Raw genomic sequence first — 27,255 nt, forward strand, 5'->3', positions numbered from 1 at the left:
AAATCTATCAATTTTGTGAATGTGCCCACGATAATGAGTTTAGTAATAGTGGTTATTTGTATATCTCTAAACTTAGAGTTGCCCGAAATAACTTATGATTCAGAGGGCATTTTGCAAAATGTGTTCATTCTTACACATTGATTTACATTTGGCCAAAGATGGAGAGAAATTCAGTTGACAATAACAGATGTTATACTTTACTGCGTGCCCAGTAACACATGCTGTACTATACTCTGTTTCTACTCTTCTTCCGATAAAAATGGTACCCCATGTGTGTGACTGGGCTTATTGCCTGCAACAGAAAATGCCCCAAAGTTGTAACAAGAACACATCAAGATTTTGCTTTTTAAATTCACCCTTTCTGGTGATATGAGTCGTCACAGTACTTTGACCCAGGTTCAGCCAGCACCCATAGAAACTTGCCAAACCCAGACACCTCTGAAAACTAGACACTCAATGTGTATTAACATGCATGCATACTATTACATTTTCTTACCTAACATTCTCTTCAAATGTCATACTTCGGCTAAAATCATATCCGTTCTAATATTTCTGTGAAAGAAAGTCCCACAATCTGTTCTCCCACTCGGGTGGCTGTTTCTATTACCTGAGACATGCAATACATATGTGCTCCTATATTCTCTTGACGAAGGATAGTAGATCTGTTATTACTTCTGTTGTCCCTTTGCACATATAGTTTAAACCATCATTAGCATAATACTTAGGTTTCCTAGTATCGAGGGGTACTTTATAATTATTAGATTAGGACAAATAATGTAACACATTGAATTTGTAATGTTGAGGGTAAAATATATTGAATGCAAATGTGTCTTTGTGGAAGGAGAATACATTTTAGATTAAATTGCAGAAGTATATAAACAGAAGGTGATGTAACTTTACGGAGATAGCTTAGGGTTGATATTTGACTAATGAGAAACCTAATTGTATGTCAGCTTGATGAAAGCTTATATAAATGACAAAAATGTAAATGAATGAAGGTGTAATTGGTATGCTAGAATTTGGTTTGTATTGCTTAAAACGTTTTAAGTGATCTTGATGAGAAGCATTGTATGCATTTTTGGACTTCTGTATTTTTGAACATTTGTGGTTTTACTCTCTAAAATGTCCTTTTCATTTGCTTTTTAGTGCAATGCTAATTCATTTGGAGTAATTTAATGTTTGTGTGACCCTGAGGAAGCGATTGAAGATCCCACAACATGTATTGGCCACTTGTGTCAGATAAATCAAGATAATCTAAGTAGTCCTTATACTCCTCAAATTTGTTTTTGGGCTAGGCTACTCGACAATTTTTGCATGTCTCACATGGAATCTGGACTAATATTGTGCAGGTGCCAAGTGAACCTTTATTAACCCCTCCCCTTGCAGCATTCTCAGGCACATGGGAACTCGTCTTTAATGCACCTTTACTGTACACACCATACTAAATCTAACTCCTTCCACTGTGTGGTATTAAGTTGGGGAGTGGCAAGAATGTTTTGCTGACCTATATATCATATAGAGTGACCATATCTACGTTTATAAACTGGGGTAAAAATATTAGGGAAGAATGTCCTAAGTTCCCAAAAGGCACTTCCACAAAGACTATGGAGCCTAGAATTTGGATAACTGGGTACGCTATCAAAACGTGGCAAATGATCCAGCCATTGCAATGTGCCGTACATGAGCTATAATTCACGTATAATATGGTAGATGGAGCATCTGCCATGTTTTGAGAGAGGATCAAGGTGGCAAGCAAGGCCGCAAGTATGACCAGTCTGCTCATGTTTACTGGAGTTAGTGAAAACATATTGGTTCAAAAGTAATTTTTGAAAGAATAATAGGTCTGGGTTAAGGTAGTTCTTTGGATGAGAACGATTGAAAAGATTTTCCAAATTTCATGGTACAGTCTGAAAGGCTGCATAGGCAAGTGAAGTATTACATCATGCAAGGTATGTATGCATGCATTGCCATTTGAACACACTATTAACCTTGACTGTTACCCTTCAGTCAGTTTCTCAGAATTTTACCTTTGCGTAATATAGAGTGAAACAAGTTTGAATTCCCGAGCCTGGCTCAGATGGGCACAGGGGACAGTAGTGCTTCCTCCCTTGCGGAGTAGGAAAATTGCATCTGTGGTATGGTTCACACTTCTTCTGTGATGCATGAGTGAGCCTGGTAAACTTCGTAGTACAGCCTTGCATCATTCTCTGCAACAGATCAAGTAGGGGCTACTGCTTATACAACAGTGAGACTAGCTAATAATAATATTAATGGGCAACTCAAAGTCATGGAAGGACATCAGTCTTCTGGTGGTAGTCTGTTGGTAGACAACATATGAATTGTACTTTGTCAAATGGATCACATGGATAACCAACTTCATTTTGAATGTGCAAGTATTAAGATATCATATGTTTAAGGTAGCTGATCAGTTTTATCAACTCAACCCATGTATTTGTTCTAATTAGGTATTCAGTTGGGCCTGCACGTTTCTGGAACCCCTAAACTATGACTGGAGAAGTGTTCTCATCTTGAATTGCACTAAGCATGTAGACTTACTGTCTTCTGGACAGTTTCAAAGGTAGCAGGTCTTCGCATCGCAACAAATGGCACTGACTTTTTTGAAGTTTTATTTAAACAAGCTCCTGAGATAATCTTTTGCAGTGACTTTGAATTGTATCATGTCAGAGTGCGAACATTGTACAGCTCGCGCCACAGCTGTACTCTGTGTAAAAATTATCCACAAACCTTTTATGATTTTTTTTTTAGCAATGTCCCACATAATCTCTGCACTAATTCCTAATGTGGAAGGGCTGCCCATACCTTCCCGGTATGCTCATTCAGGCTGTTGGGGAACTCTAGTATAAAATACACAACTTTTTGTCGTGTTGAGCTCTATTGCTTGGTATATACTGCCCAAACCGCATCCTTGCTTTGTGAAGAATCAAGGACTCGTTGACCGCTGTATTCTTCCCTGGTGTATAAATCTCTGGAAACTTGACAGAGAAAAGTTTTAAGATAGGCTGAAGTTTAAACATCAAAACAAATAGAAGGGCTCAAATAGTGGAAGATTTAAGAAAAGCTGGTCCTGTGCAGGTACTCCCATATAAATCAAGAAACTATGAATGCACAGTTCCAAAGAGATCAAGCAAATAATGCTCTCACCCTAGTCCAGGGGAGAACAAACTAGTACTTATTACAATTGTGAAGATTAGGCATGATTAAAATGTAGGTCCTGACGAATCGCACCTAGATCTCTTTAGACTTATTTTTAGCGAGAAACATGTTGACCTTTTTCTGTCTCGGCAGTGTAAGGATATCCAACTCTGCCTTACAGATAATTGATCCCTAGATTATTAGTGTCACCGATTTCTGACACTATTTTGAATAGGGTAAGACTGACATTATTCTTTCTTTCCTTTATCTATTTGTTTTTAATCTTGACAGAGGACTACATCTTCATTACACATTTCACCACATGGTCCTTCTAGCCAGTTTTAACAGTTCATGTACACCAGTCCCACGTTATTGAATTCACTCTCGGCATCTTTCTACAAAAGATCTCCGGTAAAAAGCCCCCACGAGGTGCCCGTTAGACATTGCATTACCGGTCTGACGAGGAGCAAAGCCCGATGATGAAGCATGTCACCTATTGGTGAGTGAGGGCACTTGTTCCTGATTCAGGTTATTCACATGAACCATAGCTTGATCTCCCCTGGACTACGGTGAGAGCATTACTTGCTTGATCTCTTTGGAACTGTGCATTCATAGTTTCTCAAAGTTTAAACAACCTGTTGTGGTTTGAATGATCATGCGGCAGTGCTGCAGATTTCTCACTAAAACAATCTCTGCTTATCCTAGATGGGAAGCTGGGTGTTGCTTTAACTGTACGATAAGACTAGCAAGTCTGTCATGATGGATTATGCAATAGTCCCATGAGCAGGGTAAGGTACTAAAATTTTTTCATCTCCCCTAGTGAAGTGGGAATCCTTCACGTGTTCCGTAGAATGAGGCGCCAGTGTCTCCATGCTCCATCAAAGATGTTTGCCATGTGCCTCCCACAAAACGTGCAAGTTGTTCTTGGGCAAAGAAGTTGCAATTTTGAGATGAAATCCTGCATTTCCATTGAAAGGATGAATTGTAGGAGGCTGGCCTGGTTTGTAGTGGAACCAAGGGGTACTTACACTCTGCACCAGGTCCAGTTATCCCTTATTAGTGTAGAAGAGGTGTCTAGCAGCTCAGCCTGATAGAAAAGGGTAGCTTAGCAGAGCAGCTTAGGCTGAACTAGGAGACGTGTGAAGCTCCTACTGTACCTCTGGTGTCATATGCACAATATCATAAGAAAACACAATACACAGATATACTAAAAATAAAGGTACTTTATTTTTATGACAATATGCCAAAAGTATCTCAGTGAGTACCCTCAGTATGAGGATAGCAAATATACACAATATATATGTACACAATACCAAAAATATGCATTAATAGCAATAGAAAGCAATGCAAGCAATGAGAGCACATAGGTATAAGGGCAACACAAACCATGTACTCCAAAAGTGGAATGCGAATAACGTATGGACCCCAAACCTATGTGAGCTTGTAGCGGGTCGCTGGGACTATAAGAAAACAGTGAGGGTTAGAAAAATATCCCACCCCAAGACCCTGAAAAGTAGGTGTAAAGTGCACCTAAGTTCCCCAGAGAGCACAGAAGTCGTGATAGGGGAATTCTGCAAGGAAGACCAACACCAGCAATGCAACAATGATGGATTTCCAGATGAGAGAACCTGTGGAACAAGGGGACCAAGTCCAAGAGTCACACTCAAGTCGTGAGTAGGCAGATGCCCAAGAAATGCCAGCTGAGGGTGCAAAGAAGCTGCCACCGGATGGTAGAAGCTGTGGATTCTGCAAGAACGAAGAGGACTAGGAACTTCCCCTTTGGAGGATGGATGTCCCACGTCGTGAAGTAGCTTGCAGAGGTGTTTCCGTGCAGAAAGACCGCAAACAAGCCTTGCTAGCTGCTAGGGTCGCAGTTAGGGTTTTTGGATGCTGCTGTGGCCCAGGAGGGACCAGGATGTCGCCAATTGTGTGAGGAGACAGAGGGGGGCGCCCAGCAAGACAAGGAGCCCACTCCGAAGCAAGCAGCACCCGCAGAAGTGCCGGAACAGGCACTACGAAGAAGAGTGAACCGGAGCTCACCCGAAGTCACAAAAGAAGGTCCCACGCCGCCGGAGGACAACTCAGGAGGTCGTGCACTGCAGGTTAGAGTGTCGGGGACCCAGGCTTGGCTGTGCACAAAGGAAATCCTGGAAGAGTGCACAGGAGCCGGAGCAGCTGCAAATCATGCGGTACCCAGCAATGCAGTCTAGCGTGGGGAAGCAAGGACTTACCTCCACCAAACTTGGACTGAAGAGTCAGTGGACTGTGGGAGTCACTTGGACAGAGTTGCTGAGTTCCAGGGACCACGCTCGTTGTGCTGAGAGGGGACCCAGAGGACCGGTGATGCAGTCTTTTGGTGCCTGCGGTTGCAGAGGGAAGATTCCGTCGACCCCCTGGAGATTTCTTCGGAGCTTCTAGTGCAGAGAGGAGGCAGACTACCCCCACAGCATGCACCACCAGGAAAACAGTTGAGAAGGCCGCAGGATCAGCGATACAAGGTTGCAGTAGTCGTCTTTTGTACTTTGTTGCGGTTTTGCAGGCGTCCAGAGCAGTCAACGGTCGATTCCTTGGCAGAAGGTGAAGAGAGAGGTGCAGAGGAACTCTGATGAGCTCTTGCATTCGTTATCTAAAGAATTCCCCAAAGCAGAGACCCTAAATAGCCAGAAAAGGAGGTTTGGCTACTTAGGAAGGAGGGTAGGCAAGCAACACAGGTAAGAGCCTATCAGAAGGAGTCTCTGACGTCACCTGCTGGCCCTGGCCACTCAGAGCAGTCCAGTGTGCCAGCAGCACCTCTGTTTCCAAGCTGGCAGAGGTCTGGAGCACACTGGAGGAGCTCTGGGCACCTCCCAGGGAAGGTGCAGGTCAGGGGAGTGGTCACTCCCCTTTCCTTTGTCCAGTTTCACGCCAGAGCAGGGCTAAGGGGTCCCTGAACCGGTGTAGACTGGCTTATGCAGAAATGGGCACCATCTGTGCCCATGAAAGCATTTCCAGAGGCTGGGGGAGGCTACTCCTCCCCAGCCCTGACACCTTTTTCCAAAGGGAGAGGGTGTAACACCCTCTCTCTGAGGAAGTCCTTTGTTCTGCCTTCCTGGGCCAAGCCTGGCTGGACCCCAGGAGGGCAGAAACCTGTCTGAGTGGTTGGCAGCAGCAGCAGCTGCAGTGAAACCCCGGGAAAGGTAGTTTGGCAGTACCCGGGTCTGTGCTAGAGACTCTGGGGATCATAGAATTGTCTCCCCAATGCCAGAATGGATAGCCAGAATGGTATTGGGGTGACAATTCCATGATCTTAGACATGTTACATGGCCATGTTCGGAGTTACCATTGTGACGCTATACATATGTCGTGACATATGTATAGTGCACGTGTGTAATGGTGTCCCCGCACTCACAAAGTCCGGGGAATTTGCCCTGAACAATGTGGGGGCACCTTGGCTAGTGGCAGGGTGCCCACACACTAAGTAACTTGCCACCCAACTTTCACCAGGTGAAGGTTAGACATATAGGTGACTTATAAGGTACTTAAGTGCAGTGGTAAATGGCTGTGAAATAACATGGACGTTATTTCACTCAGGCTGCAGAGGCAGGCCTGTGTAAGAATTGTCAGAGCTCCCTATGGGTGGCAAAAGAAATGCTGCAGCCCATAGGGATCTCCTGGAACCCCAATACCCTGGGTACCTCAGTACCATATACTAGGGAATTATAAGGGTGTTCCAGTATGCCAATGTAAATTGGTGAAATTGGTCACTAGCCTGTTAGTGACAATTTGGGAAGAAATGAGAGAGCATAACCACTGAGGTTCTGGTTAGCAGAGCCTCAGTGAGAAAGTTAGTCATAACACAGGGAACACATACAGGGCACACTTATGAGCACTGGGGCCCTGGCTGGCAGGGTCCCCGTGACACATACAACTAAAACAACATATATACAGTGAAATATGGGGGTAACATGCCAGGCAAGATGGTACATTCCTACATGAATTCGCTGCTGGAATTTGTTCGGGGGCTGCCAAATGAGTAGTCTTTCTGTCCTCTGTGCAGTTCTCTACCCACATGCAGTCCAGATTAGGCTACAGTGCCTTTTCTCTCAATGGCACAGTCTGTGATTTTGAAGGGACATTACACCTGCTTTGTCGTACTTCATGTCCACGTTCTTTAGACACAGTGTCTAAAACTTTTTTCTCAAATATTGTGTGCTAGGTAAAATACAGAGGTACTCCTAGAAATGTAAATACTCTGACAATACTGTGTGGGTGTGTGTGTGTGTGAGAGAGAGAGAGAGAGAGGGAGAGATGAACAGAAAGTGAGAATGCAATGTGGTGGAAGTGAGTAAAGTACAAAAGTAATAAAGACAGCACAACAATATTAGAAGCAATGAATGAATGAATGCAAGATCTAATCAGAAAGTGCTCTGGGACACAGCTTCATGAAAAGACACAATCCCAAAGCAATAATCCTTTTAAGGGTACACCATTTAAATAGAAGGTGTCTCCACTTTGAAGTGGTGATACTCTTTTGCCTAGAGAGGTGGTGTATGCCCTTTAGGTGCAAACTGCAGTTTTAAAAATGATGACCACCCTTCCCCTTCCATGGGGGAACGGAGAGCAGTTGGACAACTTGGCTCCCTATAGGCCCCCCCTCACCAGGTAAGAGTAAACTTATTATTTGGCCCACGGAGAGTCACCCACTGTGCTGAGGGGGTAAAGGTGTGACACCCCGCACACCTTAAACTCCACCCCTAACAATAATATGTGGTGGCTAGGAGAGAATTCCTGCTCAAGGCATTTTGTACCCAGCTTCTTTCCCCAAGGAGGAATCCATAGGTGAGGCGCACCATTAGTAACTGAAATCTGTCCCCTTTCTAATGGTGCCTCTCTTGCCTAGGCTCAAGGCCATAGGAGAGGCGCACCATTAGTAACTGAAATCTGTCCCCTTTCTAATGGTGCCTCTCTTGCCTAGGCTCAAGGCCCCCAGGCGCCAGTACTCGAAAGAAAGTATCTGCAATTTTCTTTCCCTTAGGGGTCCGGCATCGGAGATAGCTAGGTGGCTCGAACAGCCACCCAGGGAAGGAAAAAATTTAAAGTTAAAATTTCCCTCCGTGCCCCTGCAGAAAAAACAAAGCCCTGGAGACCTAACTGCAACCCATTAGGCAGAACACCTTTTGGGAGGGGGGCTCTCCACATTACCGTTGGAACAGTGCTTCTCCTGAAAAAATGCTGCCATGGGGAGACAGGGATATTCTGCTAGCTGTTGGCCACACCACTTGAGGTGGCCAAGTTGTCAGGTGTATGAATTACTTCAGCGTGCCGTTCATCCATTGGCCCAGTAAGACCCGGATGCTGAAGTGCAAGTTCTTCACGTCAGCTCCTAAAGAGTACTTAAATGTGGGAAGCCTCTGGGGAAAGCACCAGAGGGTTCCTTAGCCAACCCCAGGAGGAAGAGACGTTCACATCCTCTGCACTAGGGAGGTAGGGCATGGGTCGTGAATGTCTTGTCCTCTGTACTAATACTTCTTAGAATTTATAGTAGTCACAGTATCCTTTATGACACTTGTATGAAACAGAATTCGTATTGGCATAGAGTTCACAAAATTGATTATTAGTTTGGACTATTAAATGATATTTTAAAGAATGCTGTAAATATTTCAGATCTTAACAAGTATTAAAAAGAACTTATATTTCGTGAACAAGGTGGCATTTAATACCTGCAAAGATTACTGCATGCTCCTTTTGCCTCTACAAGCCTTTATATTCAAATATTCCAGGCCTCATCCCAAGGTTAGGTATGTCATTATTTCAGGGACCTTGTATTCCCCTTTATACTTTACCAGTCTGTAATGATAATAGCTGCTTTGTGGAAAATTGTCAGGTCCTTCAGAGACCCACAGCGAATCCTGCATAGCCATCTAAGTGGTGTAGGCTCTACCTCGCAAGCTACTTTCCATGCCCAGTAGATGTGTTTATTCCATTAGCAGAAAACTGGGATTTGAACAGAAATGTAATTTGCCACACTTCCTCTTTTAATTGTGCACCAGAGGCCTTGTACATTATGATAGGACTGTGGTCCTCACATAGTCCTGCCTACACTCCATATTTATCTATTCCCCCTCCCCCACTGATTTTCAAACCTACACTCAGTGGGTGCTGTGGAATCAAAATTGCAAGGAACTTTATTTGAACTTTTCCTTCCCATTGTAACAATACCCACCCACTTTGCCCTGCCCTTTTTGTCCCCAGAAGCATCTGCCAATCTCAGCATGGGACACCTTCTCCCACGGTGGTGTTGATTATTTTCCCAAAGGCTTTGCTTTCCGACTTCCCCATGCTCTTCTCCCCCTTCTGTAAAAGGACATTGTGAACACTCTCCCAAACCCCCCCACCCATCTACCCCCCAACCCCCAAACACACACACACACTATTTTCTTCCCATTTACTGCTTAGCAACTTCAAATGACTAATTGTATTTCTCCATCGTTTCCATCAGCTTGTTTATGGCAGCTCACTCTTTCCTTGCACATTATTTTTCATAGTCCACCCCATAGTTCTACATGCGTCTTGAAGCATTTCGAGATTCTTCTTTACGCTGGCTTACCTCAGTCTGTCAGCCTCCGTGGTAGTGCTTCTATACTTCTCATTTGGTTGATTAATCCGTTTTCTACATTGACCTTTATTCCCTGCATTAGAGTAGTCCATGGAACGACTCTTCAGTGCAAGCTGTCAATTCTTTAGAAGTTTATTGGTTTTGGGCTTTTATATCTTCTTTCAATTCCACACTGCCTTTTGTGTAAAAGAAAAGGTACCTCCTCATTATATATGATTTTGTTTTTTAGTTACATGTACTGCACTTCAGCTTCTTAGAGAAACTGTCTTCGCACATTTCTAGTATAAAATAGATACCTTTGGTTAATGTAATCTTATTAGCGCTTTTCTAAGTAGCTACGCAACCATAACTTTTGCACTGCAGATGATTTAACACGAGATCATCCTTGATGACACCCAACAATGTCACCAATATCTTTACTCTTTTTCTAGTGGATGCTGTATTTTTCTGTGGAGTTGTCAACATATATTGGTGTATATGTTCTTGTTTTTCCATGTGTGCTTAATGGAAATGGTGGAGGTACCTGCATTTTGTGTTATCAGCTTATTGCATTTTTGTTTGAAAGTATATGCACATTCTCTTTGTGTATTGGGCTCTCAGAATGTTGTATGAAGTGTATGGGTATTTTGGAAGGTACCTTTATAGCCAGTTCCTGTATATTTTGCTAGTGTGTGGAGTTCTTCTGCTTTACCTGTGTATAAAGCGATGTTTTCAAGTTGTATTTGCTTACAGTGGTATGAGAAAGTTTAGATTATGTTGAGTTGTATGTATTTTATGTCCATGTTTCTCCGACTCTTTGTAACCTCCCTGTATTTATAGTTAAGCAACTTAAAGATCACTGCTATTAGGGTTTCCTCTGACATAGAGGGTACACAGGTGCCCAGTGTACCCTCTCCACTAAGCAGAAAGTGGAAATTCCTCTTGGATTCAAATGTTCCACGAAAAGCTTCATACTAAGTTCATCCACTTTATCTAGGAGGTCCACCAAGCTTATGTTGCTGCATTGGGATCGCCCTTCATCTTTGTACTAAGTGGCAGCAATATGGTCCCTTCCTTCAGCCTCGCTGATTAAGTCTATAGCAAGCCATCTCCTCTGCTGGCAGAATTTCAAATCTACTATGGTACCAGCGAGGAGGGCCAGAGAGGGGCAGTATCCAGTCTTGCAGCACTGACAATGGAATGTCAGAATTACCATAGTCTTGCCCTTTTCGGTTCCAGTCCCTATCTCCACAGCATTCACAGAGCTTGGGAGCCACCATAGAGACATCAAGGCCACACCCTCCCTTTTCCCAACTCTCCTGGTGTCCATATCAGAACTAGACACTGGGCTTCAGCTCAACCTGCAGTGTGCATTTGTTCTTCCTCAGACATGTTAGAAGAGTCAAACCCCCCTAGCCGAATAAGCACACTTCACATACATTAGGCAGCAATTCTTCTCGCCCTTGTGCCTTCCTGCAGTTTCCTCTGTGTAGGGTATAGTCTAGGCCATTGGTTGCCTCCTAAAGAACTCTTAGCTCCTTCTTGGGTATTTCTCTCTGTCTATAGTGACCCACTGCTCAGGTAGAGAAAGTCTCCAGGTACATGTGGCAGGTGTTCTACACTGGCATGCATCTCTTCCTTATTGGTAGCAGGCTTCACCCTAGGGCCCTGAAGCCCTAACTCATTCCCACAAGATGCTGCAAAAGACCACTGCCGCTTCTCGATGAGAACCAATGGGTCCTTGGCCCTAGTTTCTGCAGAATGAAGGCAATGGTGAGGTCTTTCCATTTAGCCACTTTGCACTGTACTGCTCTTCCACGGTTCTCTAGTACATCAGTGTGCAGGGGACCATGGAGACCAGCTTCTTACCCTATTTCAGCCAGGTGTTCCAGGGGGCACCCCTTGATGAGTGGCCTAATATGATTCAGGATCTCCTGTGGCATTCTGAAGTAACTTACTTGATTGCTCAGGGTGCCCTCAATTCTAAGATTGTAGGGATAATGGGGTTCCTGTGCACCATGCTGTCCTTCCGCAGCCCTAAAATTATTTGCAGTATTAGAATGGTCAGTGCCACTGACTGTGAATAAGCCATTCAGCCGCCACTCAAAAACCCATATATTACCTCTGGCAGATTGAATTAAAAGCAATTAAAAACATAAAAACAAAGAGAAATCTATTCGGACCCGTTAAAACTCTGTTGCACTAATATTTAGTGCAGTGTTTTTATTGTCACCATCATGGTATCTTCTCACCAGGGAATCATCAGAAGAGCTGCCTTGCTGCTATGATCTACTGCCAGCGGGTTAAGATATCCATGTAAATAGAGTGGATATTCTACAGGGGTACGTGTTTCATTGACATTGCTTAATGTATTGTCTGGGTGAAAGATTCACTGTTTTCAAAGTGTCAACCATGTGTGTGCAGAAAGCATTAGCCTTTAGCCTCCCGTGGTTGTGCCATCATGCTGCCTTGCACTTGCAGGCGACAGAGGCTCTGGTCGGTGCCTGAGCTTGTCGGCATGGAGTTTAGGGTTCTCCTGGGGTTTTACATCGAGCTGTACAGCAAGTTAGAACACGTTCACCTCTGATTCGCTTCTCTTGTTTTTTCTTTTCTTTCAACCCCTCCAGTGCCCTGCAGGAGTCATTAAATCAGAACTTCATGCTGATCGTCACCCACCGAGAAGTCCAGCGGGAGTACAACCTGAACTTCTCGGGAAGCAGCACCATTCAGGAGGTGAGTTCTGTGACCTGCCTCAGTGGAAGGATGAAAGGCCTCGCAGTGAGAAGGGTGTACGTGAACTCCGCAGATTCAATCTGTGGCCAGTGCATGTGTTGTTATTTTAGAATAGGATATTTGTCATTGCAGTGGCAGTCCCTGAGCATTGTTCTATCTGTGGGCCCTCCGTGGGTAGAAACCCGTTATTATTGCTGAGACGTGCAAAACCAACAGCGTGGTGTACCTACTATATTCAACCACGGATGTATGTATGCATGTACCTATATGGGATTTCTATATCGCGCACCTATCCAGAAGACAGCAGAGCGTTGCACGTGGTTAAAAGAAAGCATAAAGTCAATAAATAAGAGAGAAGGGAGCTGGATTGCAGCCTCGCTCTTCAAAGAGGCGAGGTTTCAGCTCTTCCCCGCATTGGTGCAGCATTGATGCTGGCCTGCAGTGGAAAGACAGCTTAAAACAACAGTGCAGCAAAAATGTATTTTTTAAAAAGTCGTTTTAATGAACACCAGTCACAACTTAGACAAGCAGCAAATGTAACACATTATGTCCATTCTCTCCCTAATGGAAATTACTTAATTTAAATGTCTGTTAGTAATTATACATATCACAAGCGAGCAACGAGGTCTGTCGGTCATCTATACAGAAATAACTTACTCGGTCCCTTAATTTCTGATCTGTGCCTGTATTGAGCAATAAGTGCCTTTCTTCAGGCAAATTCTTGTGAACAATTCTACTTAGCAGCCTCGTTTAGTTTTACTATTTTATGGAAGATGATTATTTTATGAGCAAACACCCACTGGCTACAGAATACTTCTCCATTCAATTAGTAAACGCACCTCGACCCACATAGCACAACAAAAAATGATGCATGTGTTTCCAGCTGTCTTGATTTTGTGCTTTTCTCTCCCCCTGTGTTTCTTTCCTGTGTGCTTCTTCCCTGTACCTGTGTTGAGTCTCCCTTGAGTGCTGCTTTCCCCTCCTCCTGCTCTCCATTGCTGCCACCGAACCCTCTTGCTTCCTGTTGCTGCCCCTCGCCCCACCAACGGTCTTTTGTTTTTCATTTATTTTTTTATGTGGAGGACCAAACAGCAAAAATGCTTTGGTGCTACTTCTATTTCTTCAGCAAAGCATGAACATTCTAAGTTCAATCCAGGTCCATCTTTAGCTGACCACTGCAAGAACTGCATCAAAAATAAGAGGTTTAATTATTGCTGTGGTTTAATCGCAGTCTGTTCATAACATCTTAACATTTCTGTTGTAATCAGAGCTAATGGTTAGCCCTGCCTTGCTAGTAGCAGCTTCAGAAATAAGACTTATGCAGAATGTTCTTCTGAACAAAGCAAATACTGTATTCTCTAAAAACCCTCTGTTTTAGCATGTGCTGCTTTAGATATATTTGATGTGCTTACTCCTGTTGTCTAGTGCTGGGCCCAAATGTTTGCAAGTTGTTTTTCTTCAAAAAAACCTTTTTTCTCAACATATCGTGTGGTCGTCCCTTAGCTCACAATGCACCAGGACAAACATTTCACCTCAGATTGTTTTTTTGATTATTGGGTTAGAACATTCCAGTTCCAACTATGGGACCTTGAGCAGCTTTTCCGAGAGCTTCTCTACATTCGGCCCTGGTGATGGAAGAACTTTCTACCTCCCCTGTGACTGTGTGGATTCAGCTTTAAACCACTTCAACGCATCTTATTCAACAGAGATTAGGTGTATGAGGAATTACATTTGGGTAAGGATCTCATGGAGAGTAAACCCTTCCAGGTTTGCCGTAAATGCAATAAGAAATTTCCATGGTCTGATCAACATCAGGACTGCAATCTCTGCTTGTCCTTAGATCAAGAGGAATTGACTTACTTGGCGTGCAAGAATGTCATATTTAAAAAAAAAAAAAAAAAAGCTAATTGCTGTCCCCAAGAACGCCATTGGGCCCATGACAAAACGTAGCCTTGGTACCTGTCTAGCAAACTGACTAAACGTCCCTGTTCAGCTTTGAGAGCCTCAATCACATGGGACTTTACTCCTGAAGTCCTTCTTCTGTCGCATAGAAAGCTAAGAAGGAGCTCCCACCGTGACACATCTCAGAGCCAAAGAAAGATAAAATCTTTGTGTCTTTATTCCTCCACACTCATTCGAGTATCAACCCTCCAAAGATCAACCTCAAACATGATCTCACACTGAGGCTAAGCACCCCTGAGGAGGGAATCTGGTTTCGGACCCTAAGATAAGCCAAAAGAGGCACCAGCCTTTGGGCCTGCATTCTGGCCATAAGACCTCTCGACCCAAAGGACCCCTTCAGCTCCAGGGAATCCCTTCGGCGCCAGGGAAGGGCACCAACTCGATTTACCGACCCTCAGAATAGTCACCAAAACCAACCTTGAATCTGGCTCCATGACAGGTCTCAGATCTGAAACCTGACTCAAGTGACACCACCCCACCCACATCCTTACAGTAGAGTTCCCAGTTGTGCCTGATATTATACAGTGAAACATTTTCATCCATCTCTCTACTAGAAAGATCATAGCTCCTCCAGCCCCACAGGAGGAGATTCACAATCCACAGCCGCGGAGAAAGAAGAAAGTCAACTTTGGGGAGCAGATATCCGAGGAACTATAGTCCTTTCTAATCCGCAAATAGCAAAGGGACAAGATAGATTATCCCTGTTGTCGCCTCCTAGGCCCCAACCACAGCTACAAGCCTCCGGTATCACCACCACCTCTGTTACCATAGCTGCCTATTGTCTTAGACCACATTGATTCAGATTAGGGTGACTTTTATGACCCACAAGATCCAGACTAAGACATTCTACTAGCAGGAGATGGTGATAATTCTTTAGAGGACTATCATGAGGACAACAAGAGGATGCTGACCTGGAGCCCTTCTCTGATAAGATGGCCCACCAGATGACACTACTGCATGTCTCCTAGTTATCCAAAAAGTGGAACAACACCGCAAGGTTAAGGCGCCATGAAGTGAAGGATTAGAGTAGAGAGTCTAAGACTGAGATATCTGTTCAGTACTTGCTAAAAGGCATGGCCAAATGCAATTTTGATCAGTTCAAAGACATGGTCAAGGTAAAAGTCATCACCCTGTCAGTCTTAGGGTGGTCTTCTCGCAAACTTTTGCCTACTCCCCTCCTGTTTGCTGAAGTTTGTTTTTTGTTGGCTTTAGAACTGTGCACTACAGCTGCCGATAAGTGTCAGAGTGCTTGTGCTCACACCATAGAACATGGTAACTTTGGCCGACATCTGATTAGCATATTTAATTTACTCATGAGTCCCTTGTGAAGTTGTACCCTGGACCTGTGAATGAAATGCTACTAGTGGACCTGCAGCACTTATTTTGCCACCACTTAAGTAGCATTTTAAAATATGCCTCACGCCAGCCATTGCAGCATGTGTGCAGTTTTAAACTGCCAAATTAAACTGGCAAAATAAACCTTTTGCCAGGCCTAAAGCTCTCTTTTTAATACAGACATGTCACCCCTGAGGTAGGCCCTAAATTGCCATTAGGGCAGGGAGCACTGGATTTAAACAGTTGGACTTCTGCTTTTAAGTTTTACATGTCTTGGTAGTGAAAAACACCTACGTTTGTTTTTCACTACTGTGAGGCCTACCTCTCTCCTAGGAAAACATTAGATTGCCTTATTACATTTAATGTGTGATAACTTTTGTTTCTTAAGAGGTAGAAATGTCATGTTTAGTTTTTAAAGAATTGTAATTTAAAATCTGCTTTAACTGTGAAGTCAGATTTTCAGTTACAATTCAGAAAATGCCACTTTTAGAAAGTTGCCATTTTCTGGTTCTAAACATTTGGTGCCTGCAGACTGTATCCTGTGGAGACTCTAGAAATGTCTTCCAATTCAAAGAAAGCTGGTACCAGGTATAAAAATAGGAGCCTCAGCCCACTCTTTAGTTCACTCCTGGACCTGCAAAGGAAACTCGGAAGGGCTGCCCTGCACTTCAGATGACTGCCCTTCTTCTTGAGGTCTCCTGTGTACTTCAGAGGACTGCGCTTCTGGTGGAACCCTGCTTTGAACCCTTTGAGGACTGCCTTGCTTCTTGAACCCAGGACTACCAAAGTGACTCCAAGGGCTAGTTGGTTGGCCTCCTGTTTGGAGCTACACCTCCATCTCCAGCAACTGGAACCCTGTGCCTGGAACCTGTCTGAAGTGAGTCCTGCTGTCCAGGTGGTGCCCTCCCATTTCTGGACCCTTGGAACCAGTGCTAAGGGTGTCTAAACAGCCTAAAAATCCCAGATAGCCCAAATCCAAAACATGGGACTTAAAACATTTTCAGCTAAAAAGTGCTCTTAGAACAGAGAGAAGACCAGGACCTACCTGCCTGCCAATCCACCCAGCGTACATCGCCTGTCAGCCTGACTTCACAGTAATTCCTAATACATTGTTCTCTGCAGCACAAATCTTGTTCAGCAGCTCCTCACAGAAGGGTTATCTGGCCTTGTAGTGTCCTCATCAGCTCCAGGCTGCAGCTTCATCCCACTGGAATTTTTCGACCACCAAAATAGAGACTAAGTTCAACCGTAGAAATCTTCAATGTAACTACATCCCTAACGACTGCCTTGCTCTGCTCAACTTTACCTTCTCAGGCACTTTCCTTCAAACTTTCTTTGAAGCCTGAAGGTAAGCAGAGAGCGGGGCCAATCCATCTCATGTATCTGAACTGGGATTCATTGCAGTCAGCCATAACATTCAACTTTGCCCCAGTCTCATTCGACTAGATGTCTGCGGTTTGGTTCTTGATCTTTTAAGCATTAGTTTGAACTAAAAACCTTAAATATGCCCACCTCTGGTTCTACTGATTGAATTCTTCTTGTTTTGGTGTTGAATAGTTTATTAAATTTTACTCTATTTTCCTAAATTGGTGTGGGATTTTTCATGTGTTATGTTCTCACTTTATCATTGTTTAAGTGCTTCATAAATACTTTACACATTGCATCTAAGTTAAACCTGACTGCTATTGTGGCAAGCTGCTAGAGGTGTAAGCACAGGTTACTTTAGTGACTTTTTGTGGTTCACCCTGGCAGGGACTGGGGTTGTTGCTTGTGAGGGTTCACTCCCCTCTCAACCAAAAACCCATTTTCTAACACCAGTGGTGGAGAAAAATGTAAGGCTACCCCAGACAACCCATTGCACATCTGACATAATACTCGCACCAGACTCCTTGGTGTGCACACAGCCCTTAAAAGAGCCTCAGCCCAGGCAACATGTGATGGGCCTCAAAGCAAGGAGCGCAAAAAGTTTGACACGACAGGGAAGCATGTGGCTGTTGGGTCAGCCACTTAGTGGAGAATCGGCAACTCTGTTGGACTGCTCTCTAGATATCACTATCACTCGGAAGTAGTGACCGAGTTGGTCAGGCATCTCTTGGGAGCATATCGTAGGCAGGAAAAACACCTTGTTGCAGATGTGAAAATAATTTCCAGCTACGATATTTGGTGCACCCTGGATTCCCCTGACATTTACTCCTGAATACCAGCATCCTACTGTGACGTCATTCATTGCTCAGAGTGTGTGGTTTCAGGCTGGAGGCTCAACAGCAGCTCATTAGTGTCTCTTTCAATAGTGAGCACATGTTTGGCCTTCAAGCCAACAATATCCTTGAGAAAATTAAGAAAGATACAGAGACCGCTAAGACTATGGGCACACTACTGTCCCAAAAACCCAGGTCTGCATTTCAAAATCAGAAGGGAAGAGGAAGTAGCAAGACTTAAACCCCTACCCAAAGGCATAGATACTAGCCACCCAGTTCTTCCAGGAGAGCCAGGGACCCAGATCCTCAAGTAGAGGTGGCTAATGAGGAGAGGCAGAGGCAAGCTCTGGCAAGGGGGGCTTCTGCCTCCAGGCCCATACTGTAAGAACTGTGATGAAACTGTTTAGGAAGATGGCTTTATGCATAGTATGTGTATCTCACACAAGATTATACATGTGCTTGCTACAAGAGTGTTCAGCGAGGCAATCGTTACAAGCAGAGATTCAATAGGAATATCTAGTGTTGGCTGGGGCCCAAGGTTCAGCAACGCTTAAAGTGGTAGAAAAATAACTTGCTCTTGGGCAGGTCATTCTTGGGCTTCTAACCACAGATGACCATTATCATGGATGTTTCACTCATGTTGAGTACACTTCAATCAGATGGTTATTAAGGGGACTCGGGAACAACAAAGTTGTCATATCAACTACCTGGAGCTGACTGCTATACAGTTGGTGCTCAGAGCATTCTAAATGCTAATTTGAGGAAAAATAGTCTTAGTAAATATGGACAAAATGCCCCATTTATATCCAAAAATGAGGGAGAAGAGGGGTTGGCGTATTCACCTCAGCTGTCAGCACTAACTGAAAACATTTGGCATTGAGCTATTCACAAACACATGCAGTTGTTAGCAGAACATCTTCCTGGGGTGAACAATGACTTTGCAGCACACAGGTGGTGGATACATCCCCAAATACTTAATGTGTCTTTCCAAAAATGGGGCACTTCATAATCGATCGGTTCTCCACTGTCAAATGCAAAATATTCACCGTTGCATACCTACACCGATAGTCCATGACCAATGCGCTATGGATAAAAAAGTATGGAGGCTTTTGCTTACACTTCTTCTCATACCATATGTAGTGAGGAAAGTAAGACAGACATCCATGAACCTCATTCTGGTCACACTAACTTGGGCAAGACAGCCATGGTACTCAATGCCACTAGCAAGGTCCATCCCTCCGCATGAAACACTGAATAGACCAGACTTACTGACTCAGCACCAGGGTCTGCTCAGACATCCAAACCTTATGGAAATTAACCTACTAATATGGTGCCTGAAGTCTTAGAGTTTGGTTAAACTAAACTCCCAGAGGAGTGTATGCAAATCCCTGTGAGGTAAACAAACCCACCAGTCAATCCTGCAGTTCCCTAAAGTTGAACGGTTTTGTCTTTAGTAAGACAGATATGTTCATTTAAAGCATTAACTGAAGGTATAATTTGGCACATGATGCTTCTTCAGAAAGTAGGGTTGGCATACGCTTCTTTTCATTTACATGTAACCACAACTTACATGCAAAACAAAGAACAATTGCCTCTATTTAAAATATCTGTTGTTGAGGCCTTCAAGCAGGGCCTTAAGAATATTTCTCCAAGAACTCTGCCAGTTACAACCTGGTCTCTGAATTTAGTATTGACAAAACTTATGGGGCCTCCTTTTTTAGTCTCTATGCTTGTGAAATTCAATTTTTGTCTTGGAAGGTAGCCTTCCTTGCTGCTGTCTCATCACGAAGGAGAGATAGCCACATAGTATGGCAAGTGGAAAGCTGTTATCAAGGCACACAAAAAAGGGTTATTTTTAAAGACAACCCCAAAATTTCTTCCAAACGTGTTTTCTCTCTTCCATGTAAACAAGACATTTGAATTGATCACTTTCTTTTCTCTTATCAAATGGCCATGGTTGTCTTTACAGAACAAAATCCATCAGAAAAACAAAACAGCTGTGTGTTGCTTTTGCAAGTCATCTAGGAAACACAATTTCCAAAGGAGCCATAACCAGATGGACAGCTAAGTGCATAAAAATGTGCTATGAGGGTAAGAATGCACTACAGGCAGTGCATAGGGCACTTTCTACCCGAAGGTTGACAGCTTGTTTATCATTCTTAGGAAACATTACCATAGCAGACATAACGTTGCTCCATTGTCAGTGCCACACCTGTTCACTGGGCACTACATTATGGATCTTCAAACACACCAGGAATCTCGTGTAGGCAAACTCTCTTAGAGACTTTGTCTCAAACATTTACATCTTCTGCTTACTAGCCACTTGTTAGAAGAGAGACTACCTTGCAGAGGATGTTTATCTACAGTAGCACATGCTGCAAATGTTACCCTTAAACCACCTGTTTGTAGTTTGTAGTGCTGTAAATTCACATGCCCACTCCCAACTCCAAGGGAGCAAGCAAATGAGTACAGGTGTTTTCACCATACTTCTGTTGCTGCTCATGATGCACAGTACATATATTATATCTTTTTTTTACTACATTCTAAAATCCACTGACATTACTCACCTGTGGGTAAAACGATTTTGAGATGGAGTCTTTATCCTGCTGCATTGTGGGCTAAAGGAAGTCACAAAGTATCTCGGGTTGTAAGTGGTAACGTTTAATTTCCTGTCTCGCCGTCTTGGAGTTCTGGTGACCTTTGAAAACAGCTCATTCTTAAGCCTCTTGGTTAGTGTCGCCAGAACACTTCAGTGGCAATACAGGACCATATTACAAGGTTATTTAATATGTATTTTTTCTCTCTCCCCCCCCCCCCTGTCTCTCTCTATATATATATATATATATATATATATATATATATATATATATATATATATATATATATATTATATATATATATATGCATATATATATATATATTATATATATATATGCATGAAGACACATAGGAGTATAAAAGAGATAAAGTAAAGGGTGCTTAATCAGGAGGGTATCTCAGTACTATAAACATAAAAATAAGTACATTTTGATATATTCATAAATGTTTGCAGACAAGAATACATAACCCTGTAATCTTGATAATGCAACACTGCCATCTACAATTAAAAAAAATGCCCAAGCTTTTCACAAAGTTGATTTTTTGGTTACTATTGATGAACGAGTATTCCAGCAAGACACCTGTCGTTGTAATCCAATTTGTGACAAGACTGAAAATGAGATTGAGCATGTCTTTTCTTGCTCTAGAGGTAGAATCTTACTAATGCTGAGATTTTGATAGTGGGCTCCAGCTGCATGATGGATTTGGATAGCATTCCAAAGTTCTTGGTAAAGTACAAGGATGTCAGAACTCCAGCAGAGAACAAATGTGGGGTATTGATGTGATGGGGGCAGACAATGTAAGGAAGAAAATGATCTTCATGAATGACTGACTGGCCACCCAAATCCAGATGGCTGGAGTCATATCAACATATGTATTTGAAGATCAACAGAGAATGAGAATGAGGAGGTGGAGCATATACTAAATGTACATCAGCCTGAATGTGATGGGGAACTGCAAGGAACAGATGTAACTGATGTGTGAGGTGTATTTCAAAAATAGGATTCTTCCCAAGACTGCCTGTGGTAGGGAATGTATGAGAGTGCAGTAGGTACAATGAAAAAGAGAGATTCAATCAATCAAGAAATGTGTATAGCGTGCTACTCACCCGGAGGGTCTCAAGGCGCTGGGGGAGGGGGGACCGCTACTGCTCGAACAGCACGGTCTTGAGTTGCTTCCTGAAGGAGAGGTGGTCTTGAGTCAGGCGGAGGTGGATGGGGAGGGAGTTCCAAGTCTTGGCTGCCAGGTAGGAAAAGGATCTTCCTCCCATGGTGGCTTTTCTAATGCGTGGCACGGCGGCGAGGGCGTGGCTGGTCGATCGTAGCTGGCGGGTGGGAGTGTAGAAGGTCAGGCGGTTGTTGAGGTACCTGGGGCCCAGGTCGTGGAGGGCCTTGTGTGCGTGGGTGAGGAGACGGAACGTGATTCTCTTGCTGACGGAGAGCCAGTGCAAGTCTCTCAGGTGTCCGGAGATGTGGCTGTGACGGGGGATGTCAAGGATGAGGCGTGCGGAGGCGTTCTGGATGCGTTGGAGTCTTTTCTGTAGTTTGGCCGTGGTTCCGGTGTAGAGGGTGTTACCGTAGTCCAATCGGCTGGTGACGAGTGCCTGGGTGACCGTCTTCCTGGTTTCGATGGGGATCCATCGGAAGATCTTTCGGAGCATGCGTAGGATGTTGAAGCATGATGATGAGACGGCGTTGACTTGTCTGGTCATCGAGAGGGAGGAGTCCAGGATGAAGCCCAGGTTGCGTGCGTGGTCCGTTGGTTTGGGTGCGCTGCCCAGGGCAGGGGGCCACCAGGAGTCGTCCCAGGCAGAGGGTGATGATCCAAGGATGAGGACTTCCGTCTTGTCTGAGTTCAGTTTCAGGCGGCTGTTCATCATCCACTCGGCTATGTCTTTCATCCCTTCGTGCAGGTTGGTTCTGGCGGTGGCTGGGTCGTTGGTGAGGGAGAGGATCAGCTGGGTGTCGTCGGCGTAGGAGATGATGTTGAGGTTGTGTTGGCGTGCGATGGCTGCGAGGGGGCTCATGTAGACGTTGAAGAGGGTGGGGCTGAGTGATGATCCTTGTGGAATGCCGCAGCTGACTTCGGTGGCCTCGGATCTGAACGGCCGAGGCGGACTCTCTGGGTTCTTCCGGCGAGGAACGAAATGATCCACTCTAGTGCCTTCTCTTGGATTCCGATGTTGCTGAGGCGCTGCACTAGGGTGCGGTGGCAGACAGTGTCGAACGCTGCGGAGAGGTCCAGGAGGATGAGGGCCGCTGTCTCCCCGTTGTCGAGCAGGGCTCGGATGTCGTCGGTGGCTGCGATGAGGGCGGTCTCGGTGCTATGGTTGGCTCGGAAGCCGGACTGCAAGTGGTCGAGGGATCCATTAGTCTCGAGGAAGGCAGCTAGCTGTCTGTTGACGGTCTTCTCGATGACTTTGGCAGGAAACGGGAGGAGCAAGATGGGGCGGTAGTTCTTGAGGTCGGTGGGGTCTGCTGATGGTTTCTTCAGGAGGGCGCTGAGTTCGGCATGTTTCCAGCTCTCCGGGAAGGTGGCGGTGTTGAAGGAGCAGTTGATGATGTCCCGGAGATGGGGTGCGATGACTGAGTCGGCTTTGTTGAAGACGTGGTGGGGGCATGGGTTGGTTGGAGAACCGGAATGGATGGTGTTCATCATCTGGATGGTGTCTTCGGTGCTGACTGGGGTCCAGGCGCGGAGGGTGGTGTTGGGGGGCGTCGGTTTGGTGGTTGGGTGCGTGGTCTGTGCGCCGAAGCTGTTGTGTATGTCGGCGATCTTGCGGTGAAAGAACGAGGCGAGTGAGTCGCAGAGGTCTTGTGAGGGAGTGATGTCGTTGTTTCCGGCGCTGGGGTTGGAGAGCTCTTTGACGATGCTGAAGAGTTCCTTGCTGTTGTGTGCGTTGTTGTCTAGTCGTTCTTTGAATGCTGTCTTGGTGGTGTGGATCAGCAGGTGGTGTTTGCGGGAGGCGTGCTTGAGGGTGGTCATGTTGTCTGTGGTCGGGTTTTTTCGCCAGGCTTTCTCGAGGGTGCGGCAGTTCTTCTTGGAGTTCTTGAGGTCGTTGTTGAACCAGGAGGCTTTCTTGCTGTTGGGCCTGGTGGGATGGGTTTTCAGAGGTGCAAGGTTGTCAGCGCAGTTGGTGATCCACTGTGTGAGGTTGTTGGCTGCTTGGTTGGGGTCCGCTGAGCTGGCGGGAGGGTTCTGGCTCAGTGATGTGGAGAGCTGGTCTGTGGTGATCTTGTTCCAGCTCCTGCGGGGAGCCTGTTGTGGGTGGTGGTGAGTCGTGGTTCTTCTGAAGTTGAAGTGGACGCAACTGTGGTCTGTGCGGTGGAGTGGCTGAAGGAGATGTACTTGCTGGAGGAGAAGACTGGGTCAAGCGTGTGTCCGGCGTAGTTGGTGGGGGTGTTCACCAGTTGCTTGAGTCCGAGGTTGGCGAGGTTGTCCAGCAGGATGGTGGTGTTGTTGTCGTTCTCCAGGTGGAAGTTGAGGTCCCCTAGGAGGATGTAGTCAGCGGAGGGGAGGGCGTGTGGGCTGATGAAGTCTGCGATGTCTTCGCTGAATTGTGTGCGGGGTCCTGGGGGTCTGTAGATGAGGGTGCCTCTGAGTGTGGTCTTGGGGTCGGTGTGTATCTGGAAGTGGAGATGTTCGGCGGCTGTGAGGGTGTCGTCGGAGTTGGTCGTGATGTTGATGGTGTTCTTGTGGACGATGGCGATGCCTCCTCCTGTCTGGTTGACGCGGTCCCTCCGGGTGATCTTGTATCCGTCCGGGATGGCGATGGCGATGTTGGGCGCTAAGGAGGCGTTCATCCAGGTTTCTGTGAGGAAGGCGACGTCTGGAGATGTGGTGTCGAGCAGGTTCCAGAGTTCCACGGCGTGTCTGTGGATAGAGCGGGTGTTGAGCAGGATGCACTTCAGGTGGTTGCTGCTGGTGCTTGGCTTGGCGGGTGCAGTCCGTGTCTGAATGCAGGAGAACTTGCAGGATTGGCAGGTGAAGGGCCCGTGGGTGCGTCTAGGGGTGGCTCTGCAGCAGCCGGGGATCCGGCCGGTGTTGATTGCGATGAGAGTGGCGGCGTTGTAGGTCTTGCGGGTGGGCTGGCCTCTGCGGGGGTCTGGCGCTGGGCGCGGGCCAGGCGCGGCCTCCATATGAGTGGGAGAGGGAGGGAGGTGCAGCTGGGAGGTGGGAGCGGGGCAGCCAATAGGGTGCGAGGGGGGCGGAGCTACGGGACGCGGCGGCGGGAAACGGGCGGCGAGGGGGAGACGCGGTGCGCAGGGAAACAGAGATTTAGGACCACAAACTGGGCAGAAAAAGAAAAGGTGAGGGGAGCAGTACAAGGCAGCAAAAGGACGCAGGAATAAAGCAGCGGTCAGCGGTCTCACAGGGGCTGCGTGGCGGTGAGGGGAGCGACCTGCCTGGTAAACAGGGTCAGAGGTCGCTCTCTCTACCGCAGCGTGGCCTCCATATGAGTGGGAGAGGGAGGGAGGAGCAGCTGGGAGGTGGGAGCGGGGCGGCCAATGGGGTGCGAGGGGGGCGGAGCTACGGGACGCGGCGGCGGGAAACGGGTGGCGAGGGGGAGACGCGGTGCGCAGGGAAACAGAGATTTAGGACCACAAACTGGGCAGAAAAAGGTGAGGGGAGCAGTACAAGGCAGCAAAAGGACGCAGGAATAAAGCAGCGGTCAGCGGTCTCACAGGGGCTGCGTGGCGGTGAGGGGAGCGACCTGCCTGGTAAAAGGGGCAGAGGTCGCTCTCTCTACCGCAGCGCGGCCTCCATATGAGTGGGAGAGGGAGGGAGGAGCAGCTGGGAGGTGGGAGCGGGGCGGCCAATGGGGTGCGAGGGGGGCGGAGCTACGGGACGCGGCGGCGGGAAACGGGCGGCGAGGGGGAGACGCGGTGCGCAGGGAAACAGAGATTTAGGACCACAAACTGGGCAGAAAAAGGTGAGGGGAGCAGTACAAGGCAGCAAAAGGACGCAGGAATAAAGCAGCGGTCAGCGGTCTCACAGGGGCTGCGTGGCGGTGAGGGGAGCGACCTGCCTGGTAAACAGGGTCAGAGATTGATCAGAGATTGATCAGAGATTGATCAGAGATTGATCAGTGAGTTGAGAATAGAGCCAGTCTAGCTCTGTGCTAGTAATACTAGCGGAAGTGAGTAATACTATTACGGTCAGTTGTTCAAAATTCTCACCACAGAAGATATGTTGATGAGTTAATGGATGGATGAGAGATGATTGCTATGAACAGAGATAATGAATTTGGAAACCTCCTTGAGGACGTTCTTTGGGATTTCATTGGATATTTAAAACATAGCTGTGGGTGTCGGAGAGGATCGAATAATTAAAGAGTGAAGTAATGCAGAATATGACGTTGAACTCCCTTATATGTGTTCAAGGCGAGGTGGATTTTACTAACATATTTGCACCAGAGAATAGGGATATCATCCCAGAAAATAGGGAAGTAGTAGGCTGTACTTTGGAGGCCTGTTTCAAATTAGCAAAACTATTAAGGTAAGGGACGTAATTGGTACTATTAACCAGAGCCCCCCTTGTAAGACCCCTGGGTCTGACGGAGTACCGTTGAATCTTTATGAAGATAATGTTGTCTTCTGGGCTCTATTACTAGCTAATTTCTTTAGGGCTGCTTTAAAGGGGTAGCTTGGTCCATCTTGGAGAGCAGCTGCAGTTGTCTCCTTTTTTTAAAAACAGGAGTTCGTCATTCTCTGTGCTGCTATTGTCCAATTTCCCTCTTGCATAGCTCTTTCAAAATATTAGGAAAGCCAAAATCAGAGGCCTGGTCTGAGGAAAAACAAGCCTTGTCCAGAGTGCAATACAGGTTTCGCCCACAGGTGGTCACAGTGGAACAGTGCTTAAACCTCCAGCCTGTAAACGTTAAACACGAAAAGGCCGGAAGGGGATCCATTCACCTTGCGTTCATGGACCTCTCATGCGCCTTCGGCATGGTGAATAGGGTGAAGCTTTGGGCTATTATGACGAGGATGGGAATTGATCAGATTTTGATTAGTTTACTTCAAAGGAAGCATTTGGGTACCGTGGCAAGGATTAGATATAGAACAGATTGCTAACATTACCCTATAATTAAATCCCTATTAGGGGTTCGTCAAGGATGTGTGATGGCCCCAATATTGTTTCTTCTATATTTGGAGGGGGAATCTTAAAACTAATCTTAACAAATCATTTTCCATGAGTATAGGTCCAAAAAATGTTACAACAAGAACATTTCAAGTAGGAAGGACAGATTTTTAAAGTAAAAACGTTTGCTTATTTAGGTTTTCCCCTTGACTCTAATTTAAGTTGGAAAATTGTATTTAACACCAGGGTAATTCATTAGCAAAGAACTGTCAAGTTGGTTTTCAGTTTTGCGCACTGACTCAGTAAAAGTGTTGGGTAATATCTGTAAAAGCAAGTGTGTTTCTGTGGCTGTTTATGGAGCTGGTGTTTGGAGGTACAAGGGTACTAACCAACTACAGCAGGTTGAAAACAAGTTTCTGCATAGACTTTTAGCGGTCATTCAATCCACACAGTCCTTTATGTGCTACTCGGAGGTATGTCCGGATCCTGTGTTGGATAGAATTGAATTAGGGCTCTCACTTCTCTGGATAAGAATTTGGGGACACCCAGAAGCCCACTTCTTGAGGGAATTGCTGGCAGACTCTTTGTTTGAACAGTGCTGTGGCCATTCCTTGCATTAAC

General features: G+C 45.6%; 1 protein-coding gene across 2 annotated transcripts in view; it reads left to right on the plus strand.

Annotated features, from left to right (window-relative positions):
• Positions 1-27,255, plus strand: part of FAF1 (Fas associated factor 1) — a 1,413,415-nt gene that overhangs the window by 368,653 nt on the left and 1,017,507 nt on the right. For both annotated transcript variants that reach the window (XM_069232690.1, XM_069232691.1), the window contains exon 7: positions 12,355-12,460. In XM_069232690.1, coding sequence (XP_069088791.1) covers positions 12,355-12,460 — 106 coding nt within the window. The remainder of the gene's footprint in view (positions 1-12,354; positions 12,461-27,255) is intronic.

This window comes from Pleurodeles waltl, chromosome 4_2, assembly GCF_031143425.1.
Source record: "Pleurodeles waltl isolate 20211129_DDA chromosome 4_2, aPleWal1.hap1.20221129, whole genome shotgun sequence".
NCBI lineage: Eukaryota > Metazoa > Chordata > Amphibia > Caudata > Salamandridae > Pleurodeles > Pleurodeles waltl.